Genomic DNA, 25,931 nt, shown 5'->3' on the forward strand with positions numbered 1-25,931 from the left:
ATAAAGTCTCTAAAGGGGGTTGTTCCATTAAGTAGCGAGGCTATTGCTTACTCTGAAGGGTTTGCATTGAACATGAATCACAAGGTTCGATTTCAGTGCCACGGAAGATATAACCGAAGCTAATATAGCTCTGGTATATAAAACATTCACCCCCTAAACCTGGAAAAGAAAACAGAACTAATGGAAAAGGATAAAGAAAACCACATATATGGACAACTATTCCCTTGTTTAATATAGTTTAAAAGCTAGCTTTCCATCTCTTTCCCCGCTCGCTTTCAAATTTTGTACTCTATTGATAAAAATGTCAAACCGTCCCATTATGGTTTGTACGTATTATGGCTCTCCTTGGTCATTTACATAAACGATATTTGTGGGTTTGCATTTGCCAATACAAAAAAAAGTGTAAGGAAATGGAAAAAAGTTAAGAGGTCATTGTGGATATTGCAAAATACAAATTTGCGGAGAAGGTGTCCAGTTTCTCTCTCGATATCATATACGTATATATATAATATATATATATATATATATATATATATATATATATATATTATATATATATTATATATATATATATATATATATATATATACTATATATATATATATATATATATATATATAGTATATATATATAGTATATATATATATTATATATATATATATATATATATATATATATATATATATATGATATATATATATATATATATATATATATATAATTATGTGTGTTGCTCTTCTCTTTCCTAAATTCTTCGCTGATAAAGATAAATAGGCTATGAACTGGATTATCAACAAGAAGTAGTAATGTTGCTTATCTGTGAATACCTTGTTTACCATTTTCTCCGGACCAGGGGTCATCCGTGCCATCGGTGGAATGGGAGGACAAGGGATGCCGGCTAGGTATACTCACTTCCAATGTTGCTTCGTGGTAGCAAAGGATAGTATCTGGTCGTACTTGTCCTCGTACACGAGGGGTGCTGGGGATTTGCAGACACGATAGCGTCAAGGAAAGAAGGTGGAACACGGTCGTTACAACTTGCATTTGGGAAATTAGGGTAAGATTCTTTTACTTTTTTACTCCTTTCATTGTTAATGTGTTTTACTTTGCGTATTTTAAACCTGTTATGCGTTTAGTTATATTCAGGTAAATATGCTATATTGAATATGGTTCGTCCTATTCAGACATCTTGGACGTGCATTTCCGTCTTTGTCATATTTATTCAAGTTTACTTTCGCGGAGATGGTGATGTCACATGAGAGGAAAGCAGCTGACTGCATTCTTTCTGAAAACAGTTGGCAATGAATCATGAATTTCAGGACATAGCTAAAAAAAAAACAACAACAACGTAACAATCATTTGTGTGAGAACTTCATCAACTATGCATGTCGAAAACGTCGAAAGCAGATCTATGTGGCTGGTTTCGCGACACAGTGGCTGATAATAAACAAAGCAACTTTTTATTGTTAGCGAACGTAACGTCATGCAAAACAAACTTTGGGAGGACAGCGAACGGCACTTGATGTTTTGATGATACGTCACAGAGGTGACGTCGGATCGCGCGATGCAGAGGAGACCTCCAATTGGCCGAGAGCCTGTGGGATGTTGTCGGTGATTGGCTGAGGCCATGAGGCAACATCGCGCGATGATCAGTCCTGCGTATGGGTCGGTGTGAGAAACACATGAGAATTCCCTCTACGTTGTACTAGTGTTGCATCTCTGGAAACAAAGTTAATCCGAAGTGTTATCGAGGAAGTTTAGTGAGGAGAAATGGAGGACGACGTTATGATTCCCGATGATTTAGGGGACGAGGGTGAGTGAATGTTTAAAGCATCACGTTATTTTGACACTAGGTAGTACTACTAGCTACCTAGGTATAAGGATAAGGTCTTGTTTAGCAACTTTTTGATTTATTGTAGCTACCTATCGGCTCCCCTTCATTGGGGTCAAGGTTGAGCACGTTATCCTGCGATACTAACTACCAATGGCTCCACAAGCGATTTAATTCGTAGGTTAGTCTTATCTTGGGGAGACACCTAGTAAATAAACAAGCCAAGGCCGTGAGTCATACCACCAAGGTGGGCAGTGTCTTACCTTAATTCCCCAGTCTACCCCCTTCGGTAAATACCTAAACTGGAGGGGCGCGGTAGTCATCTTCAATCTTGCCAAAACCTTTTTGGTTTCCAGTATCTACACGCACAACGCTTTTTATGGAAAAATAAAAGTGCAGTAGAGACATAAGCATGGCCAGTCCCGTGATTGACTGGTTATAGCTAATTGCGTACCTAATGCATTCATTAGCTAGTACCTAGCTAGCAGTAGTATTTACTTTGTGATAATTGCATTATTTCCGTGTCTGTGCTACCTACCTAATTGCTTGACCTGTCCGTACTACCAATGGTGCCACTCAAAGAAGTTTCTGCCAAGTTGTACATGTATTGAGGTAGGCTAGCAGTTTTTTTTATACAAAAACTTTTTTTCAATACCTAAGCCTATTGTCCTTTAGTATAGGTAATGTCACTACCTTGATGCTTCAATGTAATATTTAAATGCTGCCAGCTGTTAACTGTTACAAGATAGGCTAGGTTAATAGATTGTTTTGATTTAGGCTAGTGTGTCTGTGGCCAAGAGACTGATGAGCCTCGCTGTTAGAATAACAGTATTCAATCTGAACGTTAAATACACCAAGTACTTTAGGCAGCTAATTAACAAAGAATGTAGTAGTTCAGGATAGACAACCCTTTTCTTCCTTTTTTTTTTTTATGTTAGGTAGGTACATGTAGATTAGCATCCTTTCCTCTATTTTAATAACTAATCAGTAACTTGCTTGTCACGTAGATCAGATATCCTTATACCTAGATGGCTGCTGAACTTTAATGTTATACTGAAATGAACTAGCCTACTACAGTGATGTGCAATGAGGCTATCATTACTTTATTTTATTTCTTGCTTTTTTTATATTCATTTTGCAATGTTTGTATCTGGCCCTCTAAAAAATATTGTAGATGCTTATGTATAATCAGTCCAGGCACATAAATTATTTAACATTTCTATCTCTTCTAAAGGTGAATTTTACCTTCTTTGTCTTTTCAGTCTGCCTTTTGTATTTAATCCCCCTCATGCTTTCAGTTTTATTTGGGCTTTCATTATCTCCATGTAGGTAATACTAAGTTTTAGTTTTACTTAAATCAGTGATCTTTATGTTGTATTCCCCCCCCCCCCCCCACCCCCCCCCCCCCCCCCCCCCCCAATGTTCTTTCTTGGTATTGATTTTTTTAAAAAATTATTTTCTTTATCCGTTTAAATCCAAAAATTGCAGCTTAGGCTGCTACTCCCCACCAAGATTCGTTGATATGTCTATCCTTCCTGCTGTTCTACCTATTGGTTGTTCCTGGTAACCTATAAACAGTAATAAGAAAAATTGATGCTCTTAATTAAATTGTTCCACATTTTAATATGGTAATTTACATGCTTACTCATGTCATTTGACTTGTGACAATTCTAAAATGTATTTTTTGTGATATTGTTACCTTGATAATTTACTCCTTTGCTATTTACGTGTTTGATTCATGGACCAATTTTATCCATTTTGCTTAAAGAGTATTGCTTTTTTACTTTAAATTTCTGTTCCATTTAATAAGAAAATTTTCCTCTACCTGGGATTAATGTGTGTTGACCTTGTGTTAGATTCAATATCTATTATGCATTAGTGTATATGTTGTTTCCTCCTTTAATCTTGTAAGTTATGCGGTGTAAATTTGTAATATTGAAGGTAATTGTACGACCACCCTTGGGTTTTTCTTCTTTTATAACCTTTTAGTTGAATATCTTGAAATGTGTGGGCTTTCTCATCTTCCCATTTCTACCAAGAAATATCTTGATGGTTTTTGGTGCGTTGAATCCTGCATTGGCTCTGTACTCTTATCCCAAATATTTTCTGAATTTACTCAAACAGATCACAGGCTATTGAGTTCAGGGTGATGTAGATACAAATATGAAGAGCTAATTAAAGTATTTTGTATGTAGTACTCGAATTTTTCTTAATACTGGAGGTAGTGTAGAATCCAGAATGGATCTCTATTAATTTGTTTTACCACATGCATCTGTCCACCCTTTCAGGCAATTTTTATGTGCTGTTTATAGTTTTGTTAATATAAGTAAATAGTAGCTTCATTTGGGCCCTTTTCATTTTTTTTTCTCTTGGCTATCAGCATGACCACTTTACAAGCAACTGTCCACATACAGCAATTTTGCATACATATTCCTCTGCACAGACTGCATTTTTACAGTTGAAAGGAAGCTACATAAAGTGCAATCTGTTTCAAAGGAATTGGCTAGTGTAAAGTACAAACAGAATTGCCATATATAGATATTTGCTTGCATTACAGCTATGTTGCCAGCAAGGTAAAAATTGGCCCAAAAAGGACTTGAAATACAGCTGTTGATTTGCATGACTAAAGCATTGATACATATGTAATTCCATGTACAAAGCAGCTAAAGGCCTGCTTGAAAGGTGAACAGATAGGTGTTTCAAAGCTTATCAGTATTTTGCCTTAGGTTCTTTCTTGTCATTTATAGTTTTCTGTTAAAGAAAACTATTGACATTGCTTTATCTGTCCACCCTCAGATCTTAGAACCTACTGAGGCTGCAAATTAGTATGTTGATCATCCACCCTCCAATCATCAAACATAACAATTGCAGCCCTCTTGCCTCAGTAGTTTTTATTCTATTCAAGGTTAAAGTTAGCCATGATTGGGTGTCTGGTAGCTTTATAGGACAGGCCACCACTGGGCCAGGGTTGAAAGTTTCAAGGGCTGTGGCTCTAGCATTATACCAAGAACACCGAAAGATGATCTAGATTCAGTAAGCATTATGCCAAGAAACTGTAAGATAGATCTAGATTCAGTGGCGTTGATTATTTAATACACAGAAATTTCTTTGGCACTTTTTTTTTCTTTATTGCATGTACAGTACACCCCTTTTTCATATTGTAATTTATTCACCACTATTGCCTGTGCCAATTTTTTCCCCAAAAAATTTATTTCAAGGTTTGTCTCCTTTCATTTCTTTTACAATTGAGTTATTGCACTTTTAGCCATAACGTAGGATTGCTGCGTTAACTGCTGAAATAGCATTGGGCAGGCTTTGTCTGAACTAGACTACTATGAGATTCAGGGCCTCTGTAACATGGTTTTTTGCACTTTGCTCCTTGTCAAAGCATCGGTTGTAGCTGAAAGTCGACATGTATATTTTACAACCACACACAAATTGTGTCAGCATTATCAATAACCTAAACCCGATAGTTTTAATTTTTATAGAGTAAAAATTATCTAGCCGACTTCATTGCCAATGATTACAAGCCAAGAGTCGAAATGTTGCCCCGCCCATCCACTAGACAGAAACTCATTCTCCTTGTTCCATCGGCTCTGAAACCCGAAGTCTTTGTGAATGGCGGAACGATACACAGATGTGGGTGGGGTATCTGTGCTAGCGTAGTAATACTAATGTAGCAGTATTGCTGCAACAGTATAGCAGTAATATACATGAATTAAACGTTTAGGCCAACTGCTGGGATCCTTGAGGATCATTTAGCACTTCTTACAACTACTCGAGAAATGAGTTTTTATAGCCAAAAGTTAAATTTTCTAATCCAACAATGCCCATGATAGCCTTCAGTGTTATCCTGAATTATAACGAGGCCAAAGTGGGTGGAGCCTCATGAAGTTATCATTCTGACGATAATTACTGGTGAAGGTTTAAAGCCAAAATACGGTACAGGCTATTTTTTTTCAGTAAATAGGTAGATAGCCAATAAATAAAAATTGCTTGACATTGGATATAGCAGTTATCAAATCAAGCTTGTCTACTATGTTTTTGAAAATTACCAACTATTCCCTACATCTTGTCAATTTGATTGTGACCTATAAAGTAGACTGTAATTTCTTAGGAAACTTATTTTGGGAGTTAGACTAATAATCGAAGTGTTTTTGTATTTATTAATTATTTTGTTGGGTTGCTCATTATGACAATTATCAGTGGGGAGGTTTCAGAGTTCATAAAGGTGTAGTGCTTTGCTTGTATTTAAATTTGTTTGTCATTGTTGCCAGAGGTTTAGCCTTTATTATGTATAGCTAATCATCCATCGAGAAAGAGGGAAGAAATGCTGTCATAAGTTACGTGACGAGTGCGTTCGAAACCTTTTCTCTGAGTAAGTTGGCTCGTCTTAAAAAAAAAAAAAAAAAAAAAAAAAAAAAGTCACTTTTACATTGTAAGTATATACCAAATTTATTCAACCTACGTAATGCAGAATGCAGTCAAAATTTGTGTGTACATTTAATGTGCATTCTGAATAACAGTTATATTTATGAAATTCATAGATAAAAAGTTATAGCAAAAAAACTGTGTTACAAGAGGCCCTGAATCTCATAGTAGGTTTATGTAGCTTGAATTTAGTGTAAAATGAACTTATGTACATACTGAAGTGTATAATGGGAAAAGTGTTGGGTATATAGTGTATCATTATTAATTCATGGAAGGGTATTTCAATTATCTTTTAAGGTTTTATAGGATGATAGGAAAAAATGAGAAAAAATTTTGAGTGGACATTTGTTCTTGTTCATTATACATATGTAGCATATCTTGGGAGATGTGTTCTTACTATGGTTTACACATTTAACCCTTATGAGCGTGGCTAAAAATCAGTATGCAGTACCTCAGGCCGGGGAAGCTTTGATGGCAGCCAATTTTTAAAAATAATAATAATAAAAATGATGAAAAGAGTAAGATATGTAATGCACAAGTGTAAGAAAAAAATTCTAAATTTTCCCTACCGTGTATGAGAACAAATTCTGAGTATATACTTAGTGTAAAATATTTACATAAATTTACTGAGATCAAAGATGGCTGGTCTAAAAGTTGCCATTAGTGAATTTATGGGCTATAGAAGTACTGGAACGTCTTTCCCGCCCTATTCCATTAAATCGACGGCGCATAATATTGATGGTAGCCATGAGAGAATCCGTCCAACACCCAAAACCTGTTATTGTGAGTTGTATGTGGGGATCCTCTCATTAAGGGTTAATGTTATAAGGGAATTGGGTGGCTGTTTGATAGGCAGGTAAAACATATTTCATTCTACTTCCAATTTATTGCTCCCTGGCTCTTTTCAGACCTCTTGAGTAATATGAATTGGACAGATTTGGACCTGGATGATATAAAAGATATAAACTTGGATTGGAATGAAGGTGATGTCTTGGGTCAGGGAACAAGCTTATTAGAGCACACAGATCCAACTCCAGTAACAACAACTAACCACAGCAACACGTCTACTCCAACACATGTACCCTCACAAGTTTCAGTGGTGAATTCCAATGCTACCTTGTCAGGGTTCATAAGTGTTTCTGATGCAGTTAACAAGGGCATATCCCAGGTAAGCACATTTTACTGTCTCATGAACAAGATTCCATAAATGTCGTGTTCCAGATGAAAATGTATTTAAAAGTAAATTATTTGAGTGTTCTTGGAAATCTTATTTTTTCGATATTTATCAATATCATCAGATTTGAAATAGAGGGCTTTGTATATTACAGTTTAATACAGTATGAACTTTTTTTAAAATGCATTTTGTTAACTTTATTTTTTTCAGCTTAAGTCTGGAGGTGTCCCCTTACAAGTCAAGGTTACAGCACCACAGCATGTGCAGGTACAGAAGCATCAACTAATTGCAACCACAGCTTGTGGTAACCAGATGCGACAAGTTGCTCATGTAGCCCCTCGTGTTGAACATGCATCACTTATAAACATCCCACACACAGTTGTCAGTACCAGTGGAACATTAACCCAGACACCCCAGTTACAGCAGATTTTGACTCAGGCAAATGGTAATATCCAGCAAAGGCAAGTTGAGCACATTCAGACCCAGCCAATTCAAGTTCAACAATCCCAGATTCAGCAGGTCACAATACCTCATCAAATTGGAAAAAGAATGGCAACTGGAGGGGTTTCAATATTACAGCATCCAACTGTAATACAACAGCTAGTGTTACCGAAGACAGATAATGGAACAATTGTGAGCACAACATCAGGGCAATGTATAAATATGCCCCAAACTGTCTTATATAAAGCTACACCAACCATTGCGACAATTGCAGCCCCAGTTCAAGGCTTGGATACTAGTACAGTAGTTACTGGTATTCCTGTTGTATTTGATTCAGACCGTATACCTGTTGCAAGGGTAGTTAGTTCAGGAAAACCTCTGGTCATTCCGCCTAAGGGAGAGAAACGCAACTCCCACAATGCAATTGAGAAAAGGTACAGATGCTCTATAAATGACAAAATTGTGGAGTTAAAGAACTTGGTTGCAGGGGAAGAGTCAAAGGCAAGTTTCAATTTTCGTTTTATTGCAGTATAAGTGTATTTTAAGACTTGTTTACCATGGTTTGGAAACTTTAAAATGTTGCTACCATATTTTACCAGTTATTGTTTACCATTTTCTTGTTTTACTGTACATAATTTGATATTATTGTACTTCCCTTGCAGCTGCACAAGTCTCAAATATTGAAGAAAGCCATTGAGTACATTCGTTACCTTCAAACTCAAAATTCGCGCCTACGTGTAGAACTGAATTCGTATCGTATGCGTGATGGCAATCAAAAGATAACTGATCTTCTACTCGGTCCGTACACTCCTCCACCCTCTGACACATCATCACCAGCGAGGTCACCTATATCCGATTCGTCATTGCCACCTTCTCCTCCTATTGCCAAGATAGAGTTAAAGGATGAGGTAATTTGTTACATCTTAGTTTTTATTTCTCTTTACAGGGTAGCTTTTATGTTTATTCAGAAGGTGGCCATTGTATTGTATTTCTGCTGTCATTACTATACATGTAGTATTGTAAATATTGTAAATTAATTTTAACTGATATGTAAGAGTCATATACGTTATGAACTATCAGTTTTCAAAGGTTTTGTTCTTACAGCGGAGGTGAAAATTTGAACATGGTATAGTTATAGTTATGCACAAATCTTTTATAAGTACTACCTCTATCTTCAATCACTATTATATGATTTTAGGATGCTGCTTCACCATGTAACAGTCCATCGTACATTCCCATGGCCCGTAACATGGCAGATGGATCCCGTATGGTGTTGTGTATGATGATGTTGGCCTTATTGGCTTTTAATCCAATGAGCCTCTTGAACAAACGTTCACATTCAGCTCTCTCTGATACCATTGGTGAAGCACCAGGACGATCTATCCTAGATTTTGAATCCGATAACGGTAAGTAACTTGAGGTTACCTTACAAGCATAATCTTCTGGTAAAAATATACTATTGTAAAGTTAACTGGTTGGTATCATAGGTTGTACGCAAAAGTTATCTTTTATTAATTTCTCATTACCCAGGGTTAAACCTTTTTTCTTTGTTTTCTTTCCAGATGCATTCTCTTTCCAAAGCCTGTTTTATTCATCACTCATGGTATGGTTGGTAAATTTTGTCATCATTAGTGTGTTCCTAATCCGTATATTCATATATGGAGAACCAATAATGAGGAGAAAATCCCCTGTTGCGGAGAGTTTTTGGAGACATCGTAAACAGGCAGACCTTGATATGGCAAAGGTAAGGGATTTGTGTGTGTTGGTATTTTGATGGGAAACACTATGTAGGGCTTGTAATATATATTTACCAAACAGCATTTCACTTCTGATCAAATATGGGTTGTATCTATTGAATCGTTCCTTCCTATGTTTTATCTAGATTTCTCCAGTTGTGCTTTAAGTTGAACAATTACAGTGTCCAGTCAGAATGGGCTGTTATGTATAGTGTAGGTTGGCAAATTGTTTTTGTTATTCACAATTATTGCGAGGATTTGAGTAGAGGGTCAGGATTCAATTTGGATTGATAATTTGGTTGTGATTTTAAAAATTTTTCTAACAAATGGTGTTTTATATTTATTAAAGGTAGTTAACATATAATACCTTTTGACTTGGAAGCAAAAACTTTTAAAAGTTTAGTTTCCTTTCTCTTTTACATCCAAGGATCTTGGTCAACATTGCTATGGGGTGATTTAAAAGTTTGGTGCCTCCCTCCCTTTATTTACATCCAAGGATTTTGGTACATTGGTAGGGGTGAATAAACTTGATAGAAGCTGTTTTTTTTTTAAATTTTTGTTTAGTGAAGTTTGATGTTACAGATACTTTTAAGGCTTGGTTTACTATGCTTACTATGCACAAATACAGCAGAGTTTTTCATATCCATTTTCAGTTATACAAATTGTAGAATTGTTCCCTTCATCAGGTTAAAGTTTTAAGTTTTAACGTTGAATTTTTCATTTCAGGGTAATTACGGTAGTGCTTGCCGTCAATATGGCCTAGCATTACATGTTATTGGAAGACCTTTACCTAGTTCGTGGGTTGAGAAGTCATGTTCTGTCATGTGGCAGTTCACAAGACAGATAATGCAGAGAATGTATTTAGGGAGGTGGCTTGCAAAACATGCTGGTGGACTGTTTTTGGAATCGTAAGTTATGATTATAATTGAAGAAATATGTATGAAAAATTTGTTGTTTTTTATTTAGTTTTCATGAAAATGGAAAATAATTTTTCCTCCCAATTACAGCTCTATCCGTGAAGAGATAAGGGAAAGCATACGTGAGTGTTCCTATGTATACCATCAGCTGCATAAGTTGCACTTAATGGGACATGTTGAAGATGGCTCCAATCTCCTTGGTTTGTACCTGGCCTTAACTTCCATCAACCTTGGTGAATGTGGATCAGTTCCAGGTAAGTTTAGTTTTGGTGGACTGTAGGAGGCTGTTGTTGTTGTTGTTGTTGTTAGTCTGTAAATATCTCGTGGGCATTATTAATAAGCAAAAAATATGAAGCAATGATTTGTGAATGAGTCGAGAGGTTTGTTTACTATAGTAATGTATCAGATGTTTCTCAAGCAAGTTCAAGAACTTTATGGGGAAATAGAAAACTGAGTAACACTTTTGGGTATTTCATAATGTGATTGCTTATGAATAATTGATTTACAGGTGGCGACATGGCAGATATACTAGTACTTGGAGCACTTCGAGCAAAAGAATCTTTGCCTGAATTGTGTCGGTTCATTGCCAAAATTCTCATGGGTAAAGCTAGGTGGTGTTCAGTGCTATACAAAAAGAATAATATTCAGTGGCTCTTCAGTCCATCAGGAAACAGATTCTTTGTTTCTCACAAGTGGTCCTATGATGCAAAGCGAATTAGCATGTTCAGTCAACTAACTGACAAAGCAGATCCTGTTGGTTACCTCTTATTGCTTTACAGGTAAGATATTGGTTTATATTACATGATTTTCATGAAGAAACTTTACACCTTTCTTTGTTCCTTGAATGGACACCTTGACTGCTGTGATAATAATACAGTGTTTTGTGTAAGGACAATATTGTTGAACTGTTAAGGAATACAGCTGAAGGTTTTTGATACTCAGAAGGAATGTATAGTTATGCAGGATGCACTGTTAATGTCTACCTATTTTGTTTTCTGCAACTTAGGGAACACTTACTTGAGCGGGCAATTACCACGCTGGTGAATCCAGGAGTAAAGGCAGATGATGTTTGTGAAGAGAGTGCGCATAGGCGCACTAAAACTTCAGATGTTTTGGACTACATAGCTTTGCTGACAGAAACTTACAATGGTTATGAGGCTTCATTTGTCGTTTCATGCCGTGATGAGGTGCGTATTATTTAGGTTACAAAGTACTACTGAAGTTTTAAATGTTACACACTACTATAATGGCTGTTTTGAAGGTTTCATTGACCAAGTAAAAAATATTTGTTCATTTTAAGGAACATTCGTCTGTAGCTGATGAGAATTGCTTTTATTGAGGTTAGGATTAGTGTATGAATTAGGGCTAGTTATATTCCAAATAATTGATGACCCAATGGTCTCTGCATGCACTAGAAATAAGAAGGATATATGTTTATGCACAAAACAAGTAAATCATTTTCCATTGTTATGTTTTATCTGCAAAAGCCTTTCATCCTACACTTCTTCTCAGGTTTCTTGTTGGTGGGGAACTTGGTGCCAGGTTATTGCTCATTGGCTTCTTGGTGAGGATGACCATGCTGAGTCTGTATATGCTGCACTTGAAAATGTTCCTCAAGTTCTGAAAGCCTCAGATGATCCTTTACCAATGGCTGTATTGAATGCTGCAAGGTGAGTTTCTGCAGTTGTGTTATTCATATTCCAGAACATGCCAGCTGGCAGATTATTTTTATTTGAAGCATTTCAGTGCAATTTATCCTGCATACATTTTTTTAATATCACATCCAGAGATTCCTTTAAATATAGCTTTGTCTTGGAAAAGTGATGGGACAAATTTGGCCTACTTTTGTCCCATGACAAATGCAGACTCAGACTCATTTGATACTAGGACCATATGAAAGTAAGATCAGTTAAGAGATGGTAACCATGTCTATTGCACTCAAGTTAAAATCTTTTAATTGGTAAGAGTATCATCACTGGAGTGGCATGAATTGTAGGACATCTTTCTTATCTTGCCATTTCTAAAGTAGACAAATGGGCCTTGTCTGTTGGCTTTCCATTCATCATTGAAAAAACTAAAGCCTATGTGTTTTATAAGAATGTTGAAGAACTACATGTTGAGTTCGAAGTAGCTTGTCATCACCATTATCCATCTGAAATTTCAAGACTGGTTTCAACTCATTTATGTACATTGGGAAAACACAGAGCTTTTACTGAAGGAAAATAAGAAATGCCATAAAATTTGTAATTTTTAGTGTGATATTGTATTATTTGAAGTATTTATAGCATCAGATTTTACTCTTGTAGAATTATTGATCCTTTATGAAGTGGTTAGAAGCTGAACTAGAGTTTTCAGTCTTATCTTCAAGCAAATTAATAAAAAATTTTCTAGTCTTCAAACAATAAGTTAAATGCACTAAACTGTCAACACGCACACTGGAAAACTGTGTTGATACACGTGTTCAGTTTCCAACTTGAAATTTTATCTTTGTTATAAAACTAGCACCCCCAAATCTTTGTTATAAAACTAGTTCCCCAAAATTCTCTTATACAAGTAAAGTTTTATTACATAAATAATATGCAGCTAGTGTAAATGATGAAATATATAAATCTGCCTGTGTGGGAACAGAGGTACATAATGTATAGTGAACCTGATAGAACAGCCAAAGGGCCAACTTCTCTGGTCAGATAAAAATAACTATTCCTGGCATAACTAACATCTCTAAATCCTATCTGCTTTCATAAATGGCAGATTTTCTCAAGTAATGAATCTGATGTTTAAAAACAGATGTTACCCCTTATTGGATTATATATTCTACAAAACAAAAAGAATGCCAGTGTTAAGTCATTTTATCTATATATTGAATTAAATAGTCACATTGCTATTACACCATAATCCAAATGACCCAGTCCCTGTATGCAGAGAACGTATGTCTACTTGAACTGTTAAACACATTTTTTGTTGATTGTCAGACTTCAACCAACATTATATGTCAAGTTTGGAAACAAAACAGTTAGGGAATGTTAAAGACTAACCTTGAAGACCAGCTTTCTAAAGTTGTGGTTTCATGTGGCATGGATTGAACAAGTGGAAAGTTTTAATCCACTACCTGGTCCTAAGTCAAGGTCTGCATGCATGCAATCTTTTTTATTTGTCTCCTTGTGATAGTGTGTAACTTTCAATTAATATGATCAAGAGAAAATTCTGTCACTGGTCTTCTAAGATGAAGCAGTTGCTACTATTCAGGGTAGTACAGTAGTTACGAGTTGACAATTTTGAATAAAACTTATATTCCGTTTCAGGGCACGTCGTCAGCTTGGCCATGGATCGCCATCATCTATTTTGCGTCTCTGTGAGCGTTCTGCCTCTGCTCTAAGTGATTCTATCCATCAGGCTTCGTACAAGCATCCCAATCAGATGGTTTTGGTGAGTTTGAGTTTTGTTTCTTCTTGGTTTTAAGGATGATGATGAGTTCTGGATTAGAGCAGTGCTGGTTCAAGTAGCATATTGTCTCTGGCAAGGATGCATTGTAGTTGCATTGCAGGAAAATTTTATTGCAATGCTTCTGCATTGCAATCCTTGAGGAATGACATAAGCTTCAAAGGATGACATCAACATCGTTGGTAAATGTTAACTATTGTAATGAATTTTGTTAGAAGTTGCTATATTTGGCAAAATTGTACATATATTATTGAGGATGAATATTGCCTACTGTCAAAGTTAGCTTACTTCTTTTGTGCTGTTAGTTGTGACCAGCATTCAGAATAAAAAAAAAAATATTGTTCAGCTGACCCAGGTGGAATTCTCCAGTCACCTATTTCCCTATTGGTGGTGGTGTAATTTTTATGATACCATCAAAAGATGCGAGCGGTTGGTAGTACTTGACAGAGTATGTTATGGGTTAGAATTGCAGTTTCTGCTACAGTAATTCACCTTCTGTAAACCCCATGCCTTATCCCATCCAACTGTTTCCTTCGTAGCCAGTTGTCTTTTCAAGTGAGTCACACACTCCTTCCCAGACTTCTGGCACTTTGCAACCACTGCTTATGACATTTCTGATGTTCCCAGGATGATCCCCTTGAAAGCCTTTTTTTTTCTCTCTTCTCCAGCTGCTAACTTAGCTCTTGTTCAGGCAAGTAAGAGGTTGAAGTTTTATGGTTTTAAAGTGATCTCAAAAGTTGTCTCCCATAACTGAAGTTCTCAGAGTGTGACTGCTTTGGTTTTCAGTTTTATTTATGGTGCCAGATGTTTGTCATCCTCCTGTTTAAGATGCAAGTTTTTCTGGTTGCTTGACAAAATATTGAGCTCTTGAAATGGTAAGGTTCTTTGGCCTATTGGTAAGGCTGTATGTAGTGCTTATGAATTTATGTAGTCTTATTTTAGTGCTTCCATTTGCAGTAATTGCTTTGAGCACCACTGCTCATTTATTGCAACAGTTGAGAAAAGTAGTCCTAGAAAGGGGATGCAGTTCTTGATGAGGTTTCGGAGTGTTAACCTTGCATTGATAGCTATTTTCAGTGCTTTGGTATAATATCTTGTGTTTTTACTATCTTTGTTTTAAAGGAATTGGAGCAGTTGTGTTCATATTAATGTAGCGGTGTAGCTGCAACGCAACATTCTGTAGTTGTTTTTGATAAGTTATTGTCTCCTTAACCCCAAAGTGTTTAAGGCCATTGCCAAAGGTGTGTCGGATTAAGAGAGTACAGATCTTAGTACAATCTTTGAAGTGTTCTTTCAAGTGTCCTGTGCCTGTGGTCAGTCTGCACTAAAGTTCTAGGCGGAATATCGACCCAAACTGCCCTAGAGTTCTTCCACTTCCAGTAAGCCATTTCAAGGTGATAGAGGCTCATTTTCTGAGGGAATGAATTGAAGAGGCAACTTTACCCTTTTTATTACTAAGAAGCTTAACAAAATGTGAACATTGCATTCACTACCGAACTGGTTTTCTTGGTAATGAAATAAAAAGTAAATTGGTCTTACTTATACATGGCTAGTATGATCATTCCTCTTCATGTATTAACTGTTTACCGAACTATCTCCAGAGAAAGAAGACAGGGGAAGAGAAGCACAGAAAAACAAAATTATAAAGAGTTGCCACACTTGATATCACGAGGGAGTGTTGCCATGTAACTTTTTCATCTGTTTCAGAGAGATTGCCCTTGTCTCCAAATACTAAAGTTTTTATGTTTTCATGCCCTTGTTTCCAAATACTAAAGTTTTTGTGTTTCCAAATACTAAAGTTTTTATTATGAATGCATATGGGTGCATGTACTATGTATAAACAGTATATATCCAAATGTCTGAATCTAGGTACCCAGCAATAATTCATATTTTGCTTCATCATATGTCTGGCAATGCATACCACCTTCCCAAGCTCATCCAATACTGTTTGTTTTGCTCCAAACTCTTCAAATTGCTGAAAAGAGGAAGGTTGGGAATTTTGGTAGGTTTATTTACTACCTGTATTTACCTGGTATGCAATAGTCTAGAATAGTGGTACTCTTGTGTACCCTCAAACAAACTGTTGGTAATGAAGAGGTTTACTGATATTTCTACCCCTCAAGGGCCAGCCATCTGTAAAGTTTCTGTTGTGTCTGGCAAAACTGGGACACTGAGTTTCAAATTTTTTTTTTCATAAAATCATTTATTTTCCCTGTAGGATGATAAAACTCACAGAGAATATGCGTTATTATAGTGCTAATAATACCTGATAATTTCATTAGCCTGTCTTGATTAGTGTATTTTTGGCAAATATTTTTACGATCGGCACCCCTCCAAACTGGAGCCTGTAACCCTTCACTACCGAGAGATTCAGTTCGGCAGCGAACGCAATGTTTACATTCTGATCACCCACCCGGTAAAGAAGGGGTTAAAGGATGTTGTTGTGTTTGTCTTCATTCTGCAACACATGCTTGAGTATGTCATGACGTTTGATAAGGGTTTCTGATCCTTAGAAGTGGGAGCCGCAAAATCATCATACTATTTTTATTTAGGATGTTGTGTAAGTGTGGTCCCTAATTTTGACGTACCTCAATTTGAGCCACTGGCTAAAATTTTGTTCAAGAACTTTACTTGGAAGACACTTTGTTATTGCTTCAGTGAAGTGTGTTAGTGAATGTCAAGCCCTTTGTTGTTTGTGTTTTTTTTTTTGTTTTTTTTTTTTTTTTTGTTTTTTTTCAAGGGGACGTTGACGTAAACACTACCCTAAGGTTAATGGTGCCTAATTTAACTGCTTTTAGTAGGCAATGAAGGGGAAGCTCTGCAATGTCCAGACCTCAGCCTTTTAAGAGGAAGAGTCATGAATTTGTGATGTTAGGAGACCAAACACTTTTATGACCAAGAAGAATCGGTCCTTTTTCTAGAATGCAAAAGGAAGTCTGCACATGCTGAACTTAATCCTGATCTGTACGATGATTGTAAGTTAAACCCTCCCACACCAATGGTATGCCTTAAGAATTGATTAACCTGGAAACCTTTTGTAGGAGAAGCTTGTCAGTGCAGCTTTGCGAGACAAATTTTGTATGAGAAAAACTAAGCCTTTTCGTAATTTTCTCGTGAGCTAAATAAGAGGTACACATTGATGTAAGGAGTCTTTGACTTTGTGGGTTTTTGACAGCTACAAAAGTTACTTTTGCAAAGAAATAATTATTTTTATAAATAATTACTTTCACTAATAATTATTAATTACTTTCACTAATAAGGATACTTTGGCAAGTCTCTACGATGCCCTTACACCTTGTTGTGGCTCCACCATCTGGTGGTAGTACTTACCAGGAGTGATTACACAACAGGTAATAATGCTTAGTTTTTTTTTTCTCAAAGAAAAAAAGGCATTTGTTTCCCTGGCTTGGTGGAAGTTTCTATTGCCTATGCTAACCTACCTACCTTCATTCAGTGTTGGTTAAGTATGTCGTAGTTTAACCAGACCACTGAGCTTAATTAACAGTACTCCTACGGCTGTCCTGAAGGATTAGATTATTAATTACTTGGTTTTAAACCATTGGTTACTTACCAATGGGTCCTACAGCTTACTGTGGGGTCTGAACAGCAACTGGACCTACAGTTTATTGTGGGATCTAAACCACTATATCGAGAAAAGAATTTCTAATCACCAGAAATAGATTCCTTTGATTCCACGTTGGCAGAGTGGGGAATTTAACTCTGATCACTGAATCGGTAGGCGAGCGTGTTAAGCACTAGTCAGAGGAACCCTAGTTTGCAAGACCCTGTATGGGGTGGGGGTACAGCCATCAGTTAACCTCATGCGGTCCCTTTTAGGCATTACTTGAGGTTCTTTTCAGCATCCCTACTGCCCCTAACTGCAGCCCCTTTCATTCCTTCTTCTGTACCTCTGTTCATAATCTTTCTTCTTACTTTCAACATCTTTCTTCTTACTTTCAACCCACTCAACAATTGATTCATAATGCAACTGCAAGGTTTTCCTCCTGTTACACCTTTCAAACCTTTTTACTGTCATATTCAGTTTCAACACTAAATTACCTAATAGGTCCCAGAGCCTGGCCTTTGGCTTAAAGTCTATATTCTATTTCTATTTTAGTTTGATAAGAGTATAAAATAATTTGCCATGGTAAAATATACCTTCAAAGAAATATGTGGGTATTCAGCAAACAATTTCAACATGCCTCAGTTTGTGGAGTAGAGGTACATTCAGTGAGAAATGATAACAGGATGATTTTAAATTGGTAGCTTGGGAGGAAACTCCTAAAAATAACAGTAGTGGCAGTAATGCAAAAATTGTATTTACCATCTTTATAACTGCCTTCATTTACTTTTAAATTAATAATGGTCTAATTTTACAGTGAATTTGCTATTCAAGAATTGAATTTTTCTTTTTCCTTCCTTAACTTTTTTATGTCTTTTATAGAGTGTCCAGCTAATCATTGTGGATCTGTTACTGGGTGTCAGAACAGTAGTTTGGGAAAGTGAATCGGCTACAGATTGCGACACATTAACTGTTGCGCCTGCACATATTCTTCGTGGTTTCCAAAATGATTTGGCACTACTGCGAAAGCTTGTGCAACATCTCCCGGTAAGAGTACTTCCAATTTTTTTGTTTTTAGGGTTTGCCATTTAAAGTGTTTAGGATATATTTCAAGATCAGTATTTAGGATATATTTCAAGTATGTCTTTAAAGTATATCCTATATTCAGTCATAAGTTTTTTTTTTGTTTTTCCCCTTGTACAAAAAATGTGATATTACTAGAAAATAGGCTGTTCATAAATTTCCAAAATTTTCAAAGGTTTATCTTTGTACAGGGTGTATTGGCTAGGGTTTTCCTTCATGAGGCTACCCTTCGGATGATGGCTGGTGCCTCTCCTGCTAGGACGCAGCAGCTGCTTGATAGATCTTTGAGACATAGATATGGAAAGTCATCTGTTATATGTGGTAAAGGTAGGTAGTATTATTATTGAAATTTTGACCATTGTTTATTTGTTCATACAGAGAACAAACCTTCTGTCTTTGGATAGGATAATCTTTTAGCTCCAGCTGGAAACTGGTTAGAAAACAGTCAAAGATTGTAAGGCAAGGAATCTGGAGTATCTGGCAACTCATGTATATGAGGTGGAAGCTGGTCAATGACGGGGCTTGGAACCTCGTGACGTGTCTGTCTTTCTTTAACCACCTTTGAGAGTGGGCCTTCACTTTGCTCCCATCCGTTTAAGCTGTTTTTTGCCTAAGCTTGTGGTTTGTTTATATTTATCCAGCCCAGAGGTCCCGTGAGCGTCAACGATTTTTGATGGCCTTCCTGGATTCCTGGGTTTACATTCCTCTGGGACAGATGCAATTGCAGTACGTGCTTCACACCTATTCTTGTGCTTTGTCTAAAGTGTTTTATGTTTAATGCAGGGTTCTACCAAGGTGATATTTCCTTTTCAGGAAGAGAGGGGCCAGCTACATTTTGTTATTTGGCATATTACATTTGTGATATTGATGATATTTTGAAAGCACTTGTATTAGGACTTTTTGTTTATTTTCAGTTTTATCTAGTTACACATTTTCTGGGAATGTGGTGATGTTTTTTTTGTTATAGTATTGATGATATTTTGAAAACACATGTATTAAAGACATTTTGTTTCACTACACATCTACCCAGCACAGACGTGATTCTCCCCTTCAAGTATGTGCACATTCAGTGGTTCCTTTGATTTAGGCTACCAGTCTGAATGACGTATTCACATGTCCTGGGGAGGTCCTCTGGCTGCTGTAGGAGATGATGGAAGACCTTAACACCATCTTCGCTGTCAGTGAGGCCTTTGCCTTGGGTTACCTGTCTGAATGTCAGGCAGTGATTCTCAACACTTCTCCCTGTTGCTGTGATATCACCCCCAGCCTCATCCATAATGTCATCGCAGTTGGTTGTCAACCCGTCGGAGGATTCTTTCAAGAGATGGTTGATTGACTGGACTGTGTGTTTAGTAGGTGTCGTCCTGGGGTTCCAAGCAAAAAGTGTTGTGAGGGGTAAGGGCTCCATCGTCTTCTCTTCCTCCCCCTCATTCTCAAGTCAGACAATACGGGACTTTGTTGCTTCTGAGAGTGAGATGGGTATTTCACTATCCTCCCAGCACAGATATGAATCTCTCCGTCACGTGCGTGCACACTGGTTAAACCATCTTTGCCGCCATTGGGGGTCTTTGACTTGGGCAACTAGTCTGAATCTTCATCGGAGATATTCTTTCAAGAGATGGTTGATTGACTGGACTCAATACTTAGTAGGATGTGTCCTGGGGTTCCAAGCAAGAAGCATTGTAGGGCAAGGCCTCCATGGTCATCTCCCCCTCATTCTCAAGTTGAATGATAAGGGACTTTGTTGCTGCTTCTGAGAGTGGGAGAGGTATTTCACTATTTTCCCAGCACAGACATCACTCTCCCCTTCAAGCATTGGTTATTCCATCTTCGCCTTCAGTGGGGCCTTCACATGTGTCATGGGGAGGCCTTCTGGCTGCTGTAGGATAGAAGGTCAATGAACACCTTTATGCCATCTTTGCCATCAGTAGGGCCTTTGACTCGGGCTACCAATCTGAATGCCGGGACGTGAATCTTAACATTTCTCCTCTGGTTGCCGTGACATTCCTGTTCGTCCATGAAGTCAACTCCTCGAAGGTGTTCTTTGAAGCGATAGTTGTTTGATCGGAGGTATTCTCTCAAGAGATGGTTGATTGCAGTGTTTGGTAGGAGGTGTCCTGGGGTTCTAAGCAAAAAAGGGTTGTAGGGCAAGGGCTCCATTGTCTTCAGCTCATTCTCAAGTAGGGTGATGTTTCTGAGAGTGAGAGAAGTATTTTCACTATTTTCCCAGCACAGACATGACTCTCCCCTTCAAGTACATGCACACTAGTTACGCCAACTTCGCTGTCAGTGGGGCCTTTGACTCGGGCTACCAGTCTGAATGAAGTCTTCACGTGTGTTATGGGGAGGACCTCTGGCAGTTGTAGGAGACAAAGGAAGACCTTTATGCATTATACCTTGGGCTACCAGTCTGAATGCCATGACGTTACTCTCAGCACTTCTCCGTCTGCGACATATCTCCCTCCTCTTGTTACCGTAACGTTACTCCCAGCCTCGTCCACTACGTCATCGTAGTCAGTTGTCAACCCATCGGAGGATTCCTTCAAGAGATGGTTAATTAACTGGACTCTTAGTGTTTAGGTGTCGTCTTGGGGTTCCAAGCAAGAAGCATCCTAGGGCAAGGGCTCTATTGTCTTCTTTCCCTTATTCTCAATTTGGAAGATACAATGCTTTGTTGCTGCTTCTGAAGATGAGAGGTATTATACTATCTTCCCAGCAAAGATGTGACTCTCCCCTTTTAAGTTAAGTACATACACATGTTCCAGTCAGTGTTTATCTTCCCTCGTATGAATCAGAATCTTCAGGCTGGTTCTTAGTCTCCTCACCTTGTTCATGTTCACGTTGTGATGAGAAGGCTCCGATTTGCAGGTTAAAGGTGAACACATATACAGGTTTCATCAGACGTTTGTGTGTGCGATGGAGGTCCTACTTTCGTTGTTCACCTTCCAGAGTCTGGGGTTTAGGTTCTTCTAAGTGAAGAGTGATCTTCTCTCCGATGTTCGCACATGGATCATTCTATATATCACGATTCTGTGCGATTCGTCGCACCTCCTCCATTTATGTGATGGAGGTCCTACTTTCGGCTTGTGCCTTCCAGAGTAGGGGGTTGAGAGAGTTCTAGGCAGTTGTTGTCATCTTTTCCCTGATGTTCACTTGTGGATCATTCTACATCATATGACTGTATGTGTGTCCTTGCACATCCATATATGTGGTTCATTGCAGTTTAGGTAGCTCCTTCCCCTTTGTCTCCAACTTACATAGGTGGACATGCACAACCTGTTCAATCTTTGTAGAGTTCTCTTGTTTGTGCATAATCTTCACTGTGCATACTCTTCAGACTGTACGTTCTAGCAATAGGACAGGTTCTTTAATGCTTTTCCTTCAGTGGCAAGCAGGGACCAGCAATGCTTCCTTGTTTGCCAAGCTGTGTTCTTCGAATGGGTATGCAATCCAAGCACACTTGCTTAAGGAGGGGTCTAATTTTGTCACCACTTGTGTACACTGTCGTACACTGTTTGCTGCCTAGTCTTGAGATGCATAGGAAAGGATGTGCACCTCTTTGGTCAGCCGAGCGAGACAGTTTTCAGCTTATGGCGAAGGATACTCATGGATATTTAAAAGGCTCTGGGTAATTACTCTTTTGTGTTGTAGAATGATTACCAGATTGAATACTCTGTACAGTTGTAGGAAATGAAGAGATTGAATTATTTCCTTCTCTACTGTTAGAAGCTTTTCTGGTGTTAACCTGTCAGCCTTGTAAATGTGCCTGGTCTCATATTCATTGTGCTTTTAAACATTTCAGATTCCATATTCTTTGTGCTTTACACATCTTGGTTCATCCATATTACTGCAACTACCTGCTCTATAATTATATACTTGTCCTTGAGGAAGTTAGGTTCAATAAATTTACCCTGTTGAAGGAATGTTTAAATTGATCTTAGTCTTTTAGGGGATAAAAAGTGATATTTTTTTGCAGTATTCATAATAACTTATTTCCTCATAACAAAATAAGGGTTATTGCAATGCAATAAGGCAAATACTGGTTGCTTGACTGACTATAAAATTTACTAGATGCATAGGGAGAAGAAAGGTTAACTTTAATCATCCATTATTTTCTTACCTGCAGATAAGAAAATAGACAGCTTCAGTGGTGAACGAGAACGCGCAACTGCGCTTATGCTGGCATGTAGGCATCTTCCATCACAACTCTTGTCCTCACCAGGTGAAAGGGCAGGAATGCTATCAGAAGCAGCGAAGACCTTGGAGAAAATTGGGGATAAGCAGAGGTTACAAGATTGTTACAATATGATGAAAAACCTGGGTACTGGTGTATCGTCGTATTGTTAATTTATTTCTAATTAATGCTGTAGATCCCTACTGCAGTGTGGAGAGAGATTCATGTACATTATCTCCCTTGTACATTTATATCATTGTCATTCCTGAGTTCACATATATAATTATTTTGTACCTGGTTTATTTTTTGTAAATAATATATACAAATATAATTAAGAAATAATCATAGCTTTTTAATCTTTTAACACAAACAGTTTTTACAGTAACAGTAAAAATCTTTGGGTTTTTTGTGACTGGTAAAAAATGTTAGAAAATGCAGTTAGAAATGCTGGAAAAAAAGTCTAGTCAGCGGGTCCAGAGAATTAATTTGACCTAACACACTCCAATGATGTCATTTAAAAGTAAGCAGTATTATCAACTAAGAATAAAAAAAAAGAAAGCCACAAGAAAATAAATTTTGGAGAAAGGCTATTCAAAACAAATAGCATTGGGACACTATTAAAGTTTTGATTAGGATGGTGTAGCTAGGTTAAAAAAATTTATTTAGGAAAAAAGGAACATAGAAATTGGGCCAAATTGCTGGGACCTATGAGGTTAAACTAGTTTTACAGTTTGGTACTGGAAGGTGGGAAACCTCCCAGTTGCACTCGGAAGAATATGAAGATTAAGCTAGCTTTAAGTAATGAGAGGAGGTTGTAGCAAAGGGCTGAAAGGATATTGAAATAACCTTCAGTAATGCCTACAGTGCACATTATTTGACACTACTTTGCACTGATTAAAAAGTAATTTATAAAAGAAACAATGCAGTATCAACAACAAGACCAGTACAGATGGGTGCAAAGTACTCTAAGGGAGGGAGTTGAAGTTTTGAAAATGAGTTAGAAAGATCCGAATGGTAGACTTGTGGTGAACAAAATGGATTAAGAATGGAATTAAGAGAAAGTGGTTTAATAGAATCACACGGGATGAGGTAAAGGGTAAGCTGTAGGAGGATCACCATGAAAAACTTAAGAAATTTGGAGCCAAAAATATTAAGGTAAAAATAACAGGAGATGAAGTTTGAAAAATTAGTCAACTGCATAAAAATTATTTGAATTTTCAATGGTGAAGTTATTTACAGCAGAAAAGGAAATACTAGTGATGGTAGAAACAAACAAGATAGGAAATAAATTTATTCAAGATGTCTGTGCATTAATCAGGTACTAAACATCTGAGCCCTTAGTCTGTTTAAGATAATAGTAGATGGTACTATAATGAACCTTGAAAATACAGAAATAAAAGTGATACTTGTGATTACTTAGCAATCTTATCCACAATCCCTTCTCAACATAAAATGACAACAGGTTACAAACACAGGCAGTGTTTACATGTAATTTCAGGTAACAATTTACACGAATTTCAAGTAAAATACAGGTGCACTTAAGATAAATATATGCCATATTAAATATAAAACATTAAATAACACCACAGCTATATCTGCATAGGTGCAGGCACTTCACTACATTCCATTCCAGCATTTGGGGAAGTAACCCTATCATAGTAAGAGGAAATACCAGGGAAAGTAAAAGCATATAATAGAAAAGCTAGATTACGGCATTTTGACGTGTCAATTACACTAAAGGAAGAAAGAAAACAGTAAAAGAATAGCTATATTCAGAACAGGACTTGCAACAAGGCTGTAGGGTGAGGTACAGATTTGAGAGGTACCCATTCTCAACTCCACATTATATATATATATTATATATATATATATATATTATATATATATATATATATATATATATATATATATATATATATATATATATATATATATATATATATATATATATTATATATATAGATATATATATATATATATGTAGAAGCCAGGTACTATGTCGTACCTCTTAAGTAAATGGGGATACAATCCACATGAAGTAACAAAATCCTCCTGTAGTTTTAAAATATATATATATATATATATGTATATTAGATATATATATATAGATATATATATATATAATATATCTTATATATATATATTAATATATATATAATATATATATATTATAGACTATAATTATATATATATATATTATATATAAGATATATATAGATATAATATATATATATATATATAATTATATATATATATATTATATCTTATATAGGATCATATATTATATTATATATATATATATATTAGATTATTATAAGATATATATCATAGATATATATGATATACTATATATATATATATAGACTATATAATATATATATATAGCTATATATAGATATATATATAGATATATACTAGATATATATAATAGATATATATATAGATATATATATAGATATATATAGATATATTACTATATATATATATATATATATAGATATAATATATATCTATATATATATAGATATATATATATATATATATAGATATATATATATATATATATTATAGATATATATATATAATATATATATATATATATATGATATATATAAGATATATATATAGATATAATATATATATTATTATATATATATATATATATAATATATTAGTATATATAGATATTATATTAGATATATATATATATATTATATCTATATATATATCTATATACTATATTATATATAAATATAATAATATATAATATAATAATAGATAAATACAGTAGATAAGATAGATAGATTAGATAGATACGCTATATAGATAGATATATAAAGATAGATATATAGATGATATATATATTATATATTATAGATAGTATATTATAGTATATATATATATATATATATATATATATATATATTATATATATATATATATATTATATTTGTTTCATACACAGAAACAAACCTCGGTCTTAACATTAGGATTTACTAGCGCCAAGCTGGAAACCGGTAGAATTAAAATTACACTTGTGAGATCCAGGGACTAATGGCATCTATACCAGGTCACGGGGCATGTATCCCCACCCAATGCCCACGGCTACCTGTGACCCATCAGTTATTTTCCTACCGCCTT

General features: G+C 36.1%; 1 protein-coding gene across 2 annotated transcripts; it reads left to right on the forward strand.

Moving 5' to 3' along the window:
- Positions 1-901: 901 nt before the first annotated feature.
- LOC135219554 (sterol regulatory element-binding protein 1-like) lies at positions 902-23,133 on the forward strand. 2 transcript variants are annotated; one of them, XM_064256408.1, is made up of 15 exons: positions 902-1,057; positions 7,171-7,430; positions 7,647-8,378; positions 8,540-8,785; positions 9,076-9,283; positions 9,440-9,621; positions 10,340-10,521; positions 10,621-10,784; positions 11,039-11,309; positions 11,537-11,717; positions 12,043-12,200; positions 13,833-13,956; positions 18,416-18,580; positions 18,808-18,943; positions 22,743-23,133. In XM_064256408.1, exons 2-15 carry the CDS (start codon positions 7,185-7,187, stop codon positions 22,961-22,963), a joined length of 3,216 nt encoding a protein of 1,071 aa, XP_064112478.1. In that variant the 5' UTR covers positions 902-1,057; positions 7,171-7,184; the 3' UTR covers positions 22,964-23,133. The 2 variants fall into 2 exon arrangements, with proteins under 2 accessions (XP_064112478.1, XP_064112477.1); XM_064256407.1 differs by lacking the exon at positions 902-1,057 and adding an exon at positions 1,547-1,813.
- Positions 23,134-25,931: the final 2,798 nt, after the last annotated feature.

This window comes from Macrobrachium nipponense, chromosome 1, assembly GCF_015104395.2.
Source record: "Macrobrachium nipponense isolate FS-2020 chromosome 1, ASM1510439v2, whole genome shotgun sequence".
NCBI lineage: Eukaryota > Metazoa > Arthropoda > Malacostraca > Decapoda > Palaemonidae > Macrobrachium > Macrobrachium nipponense.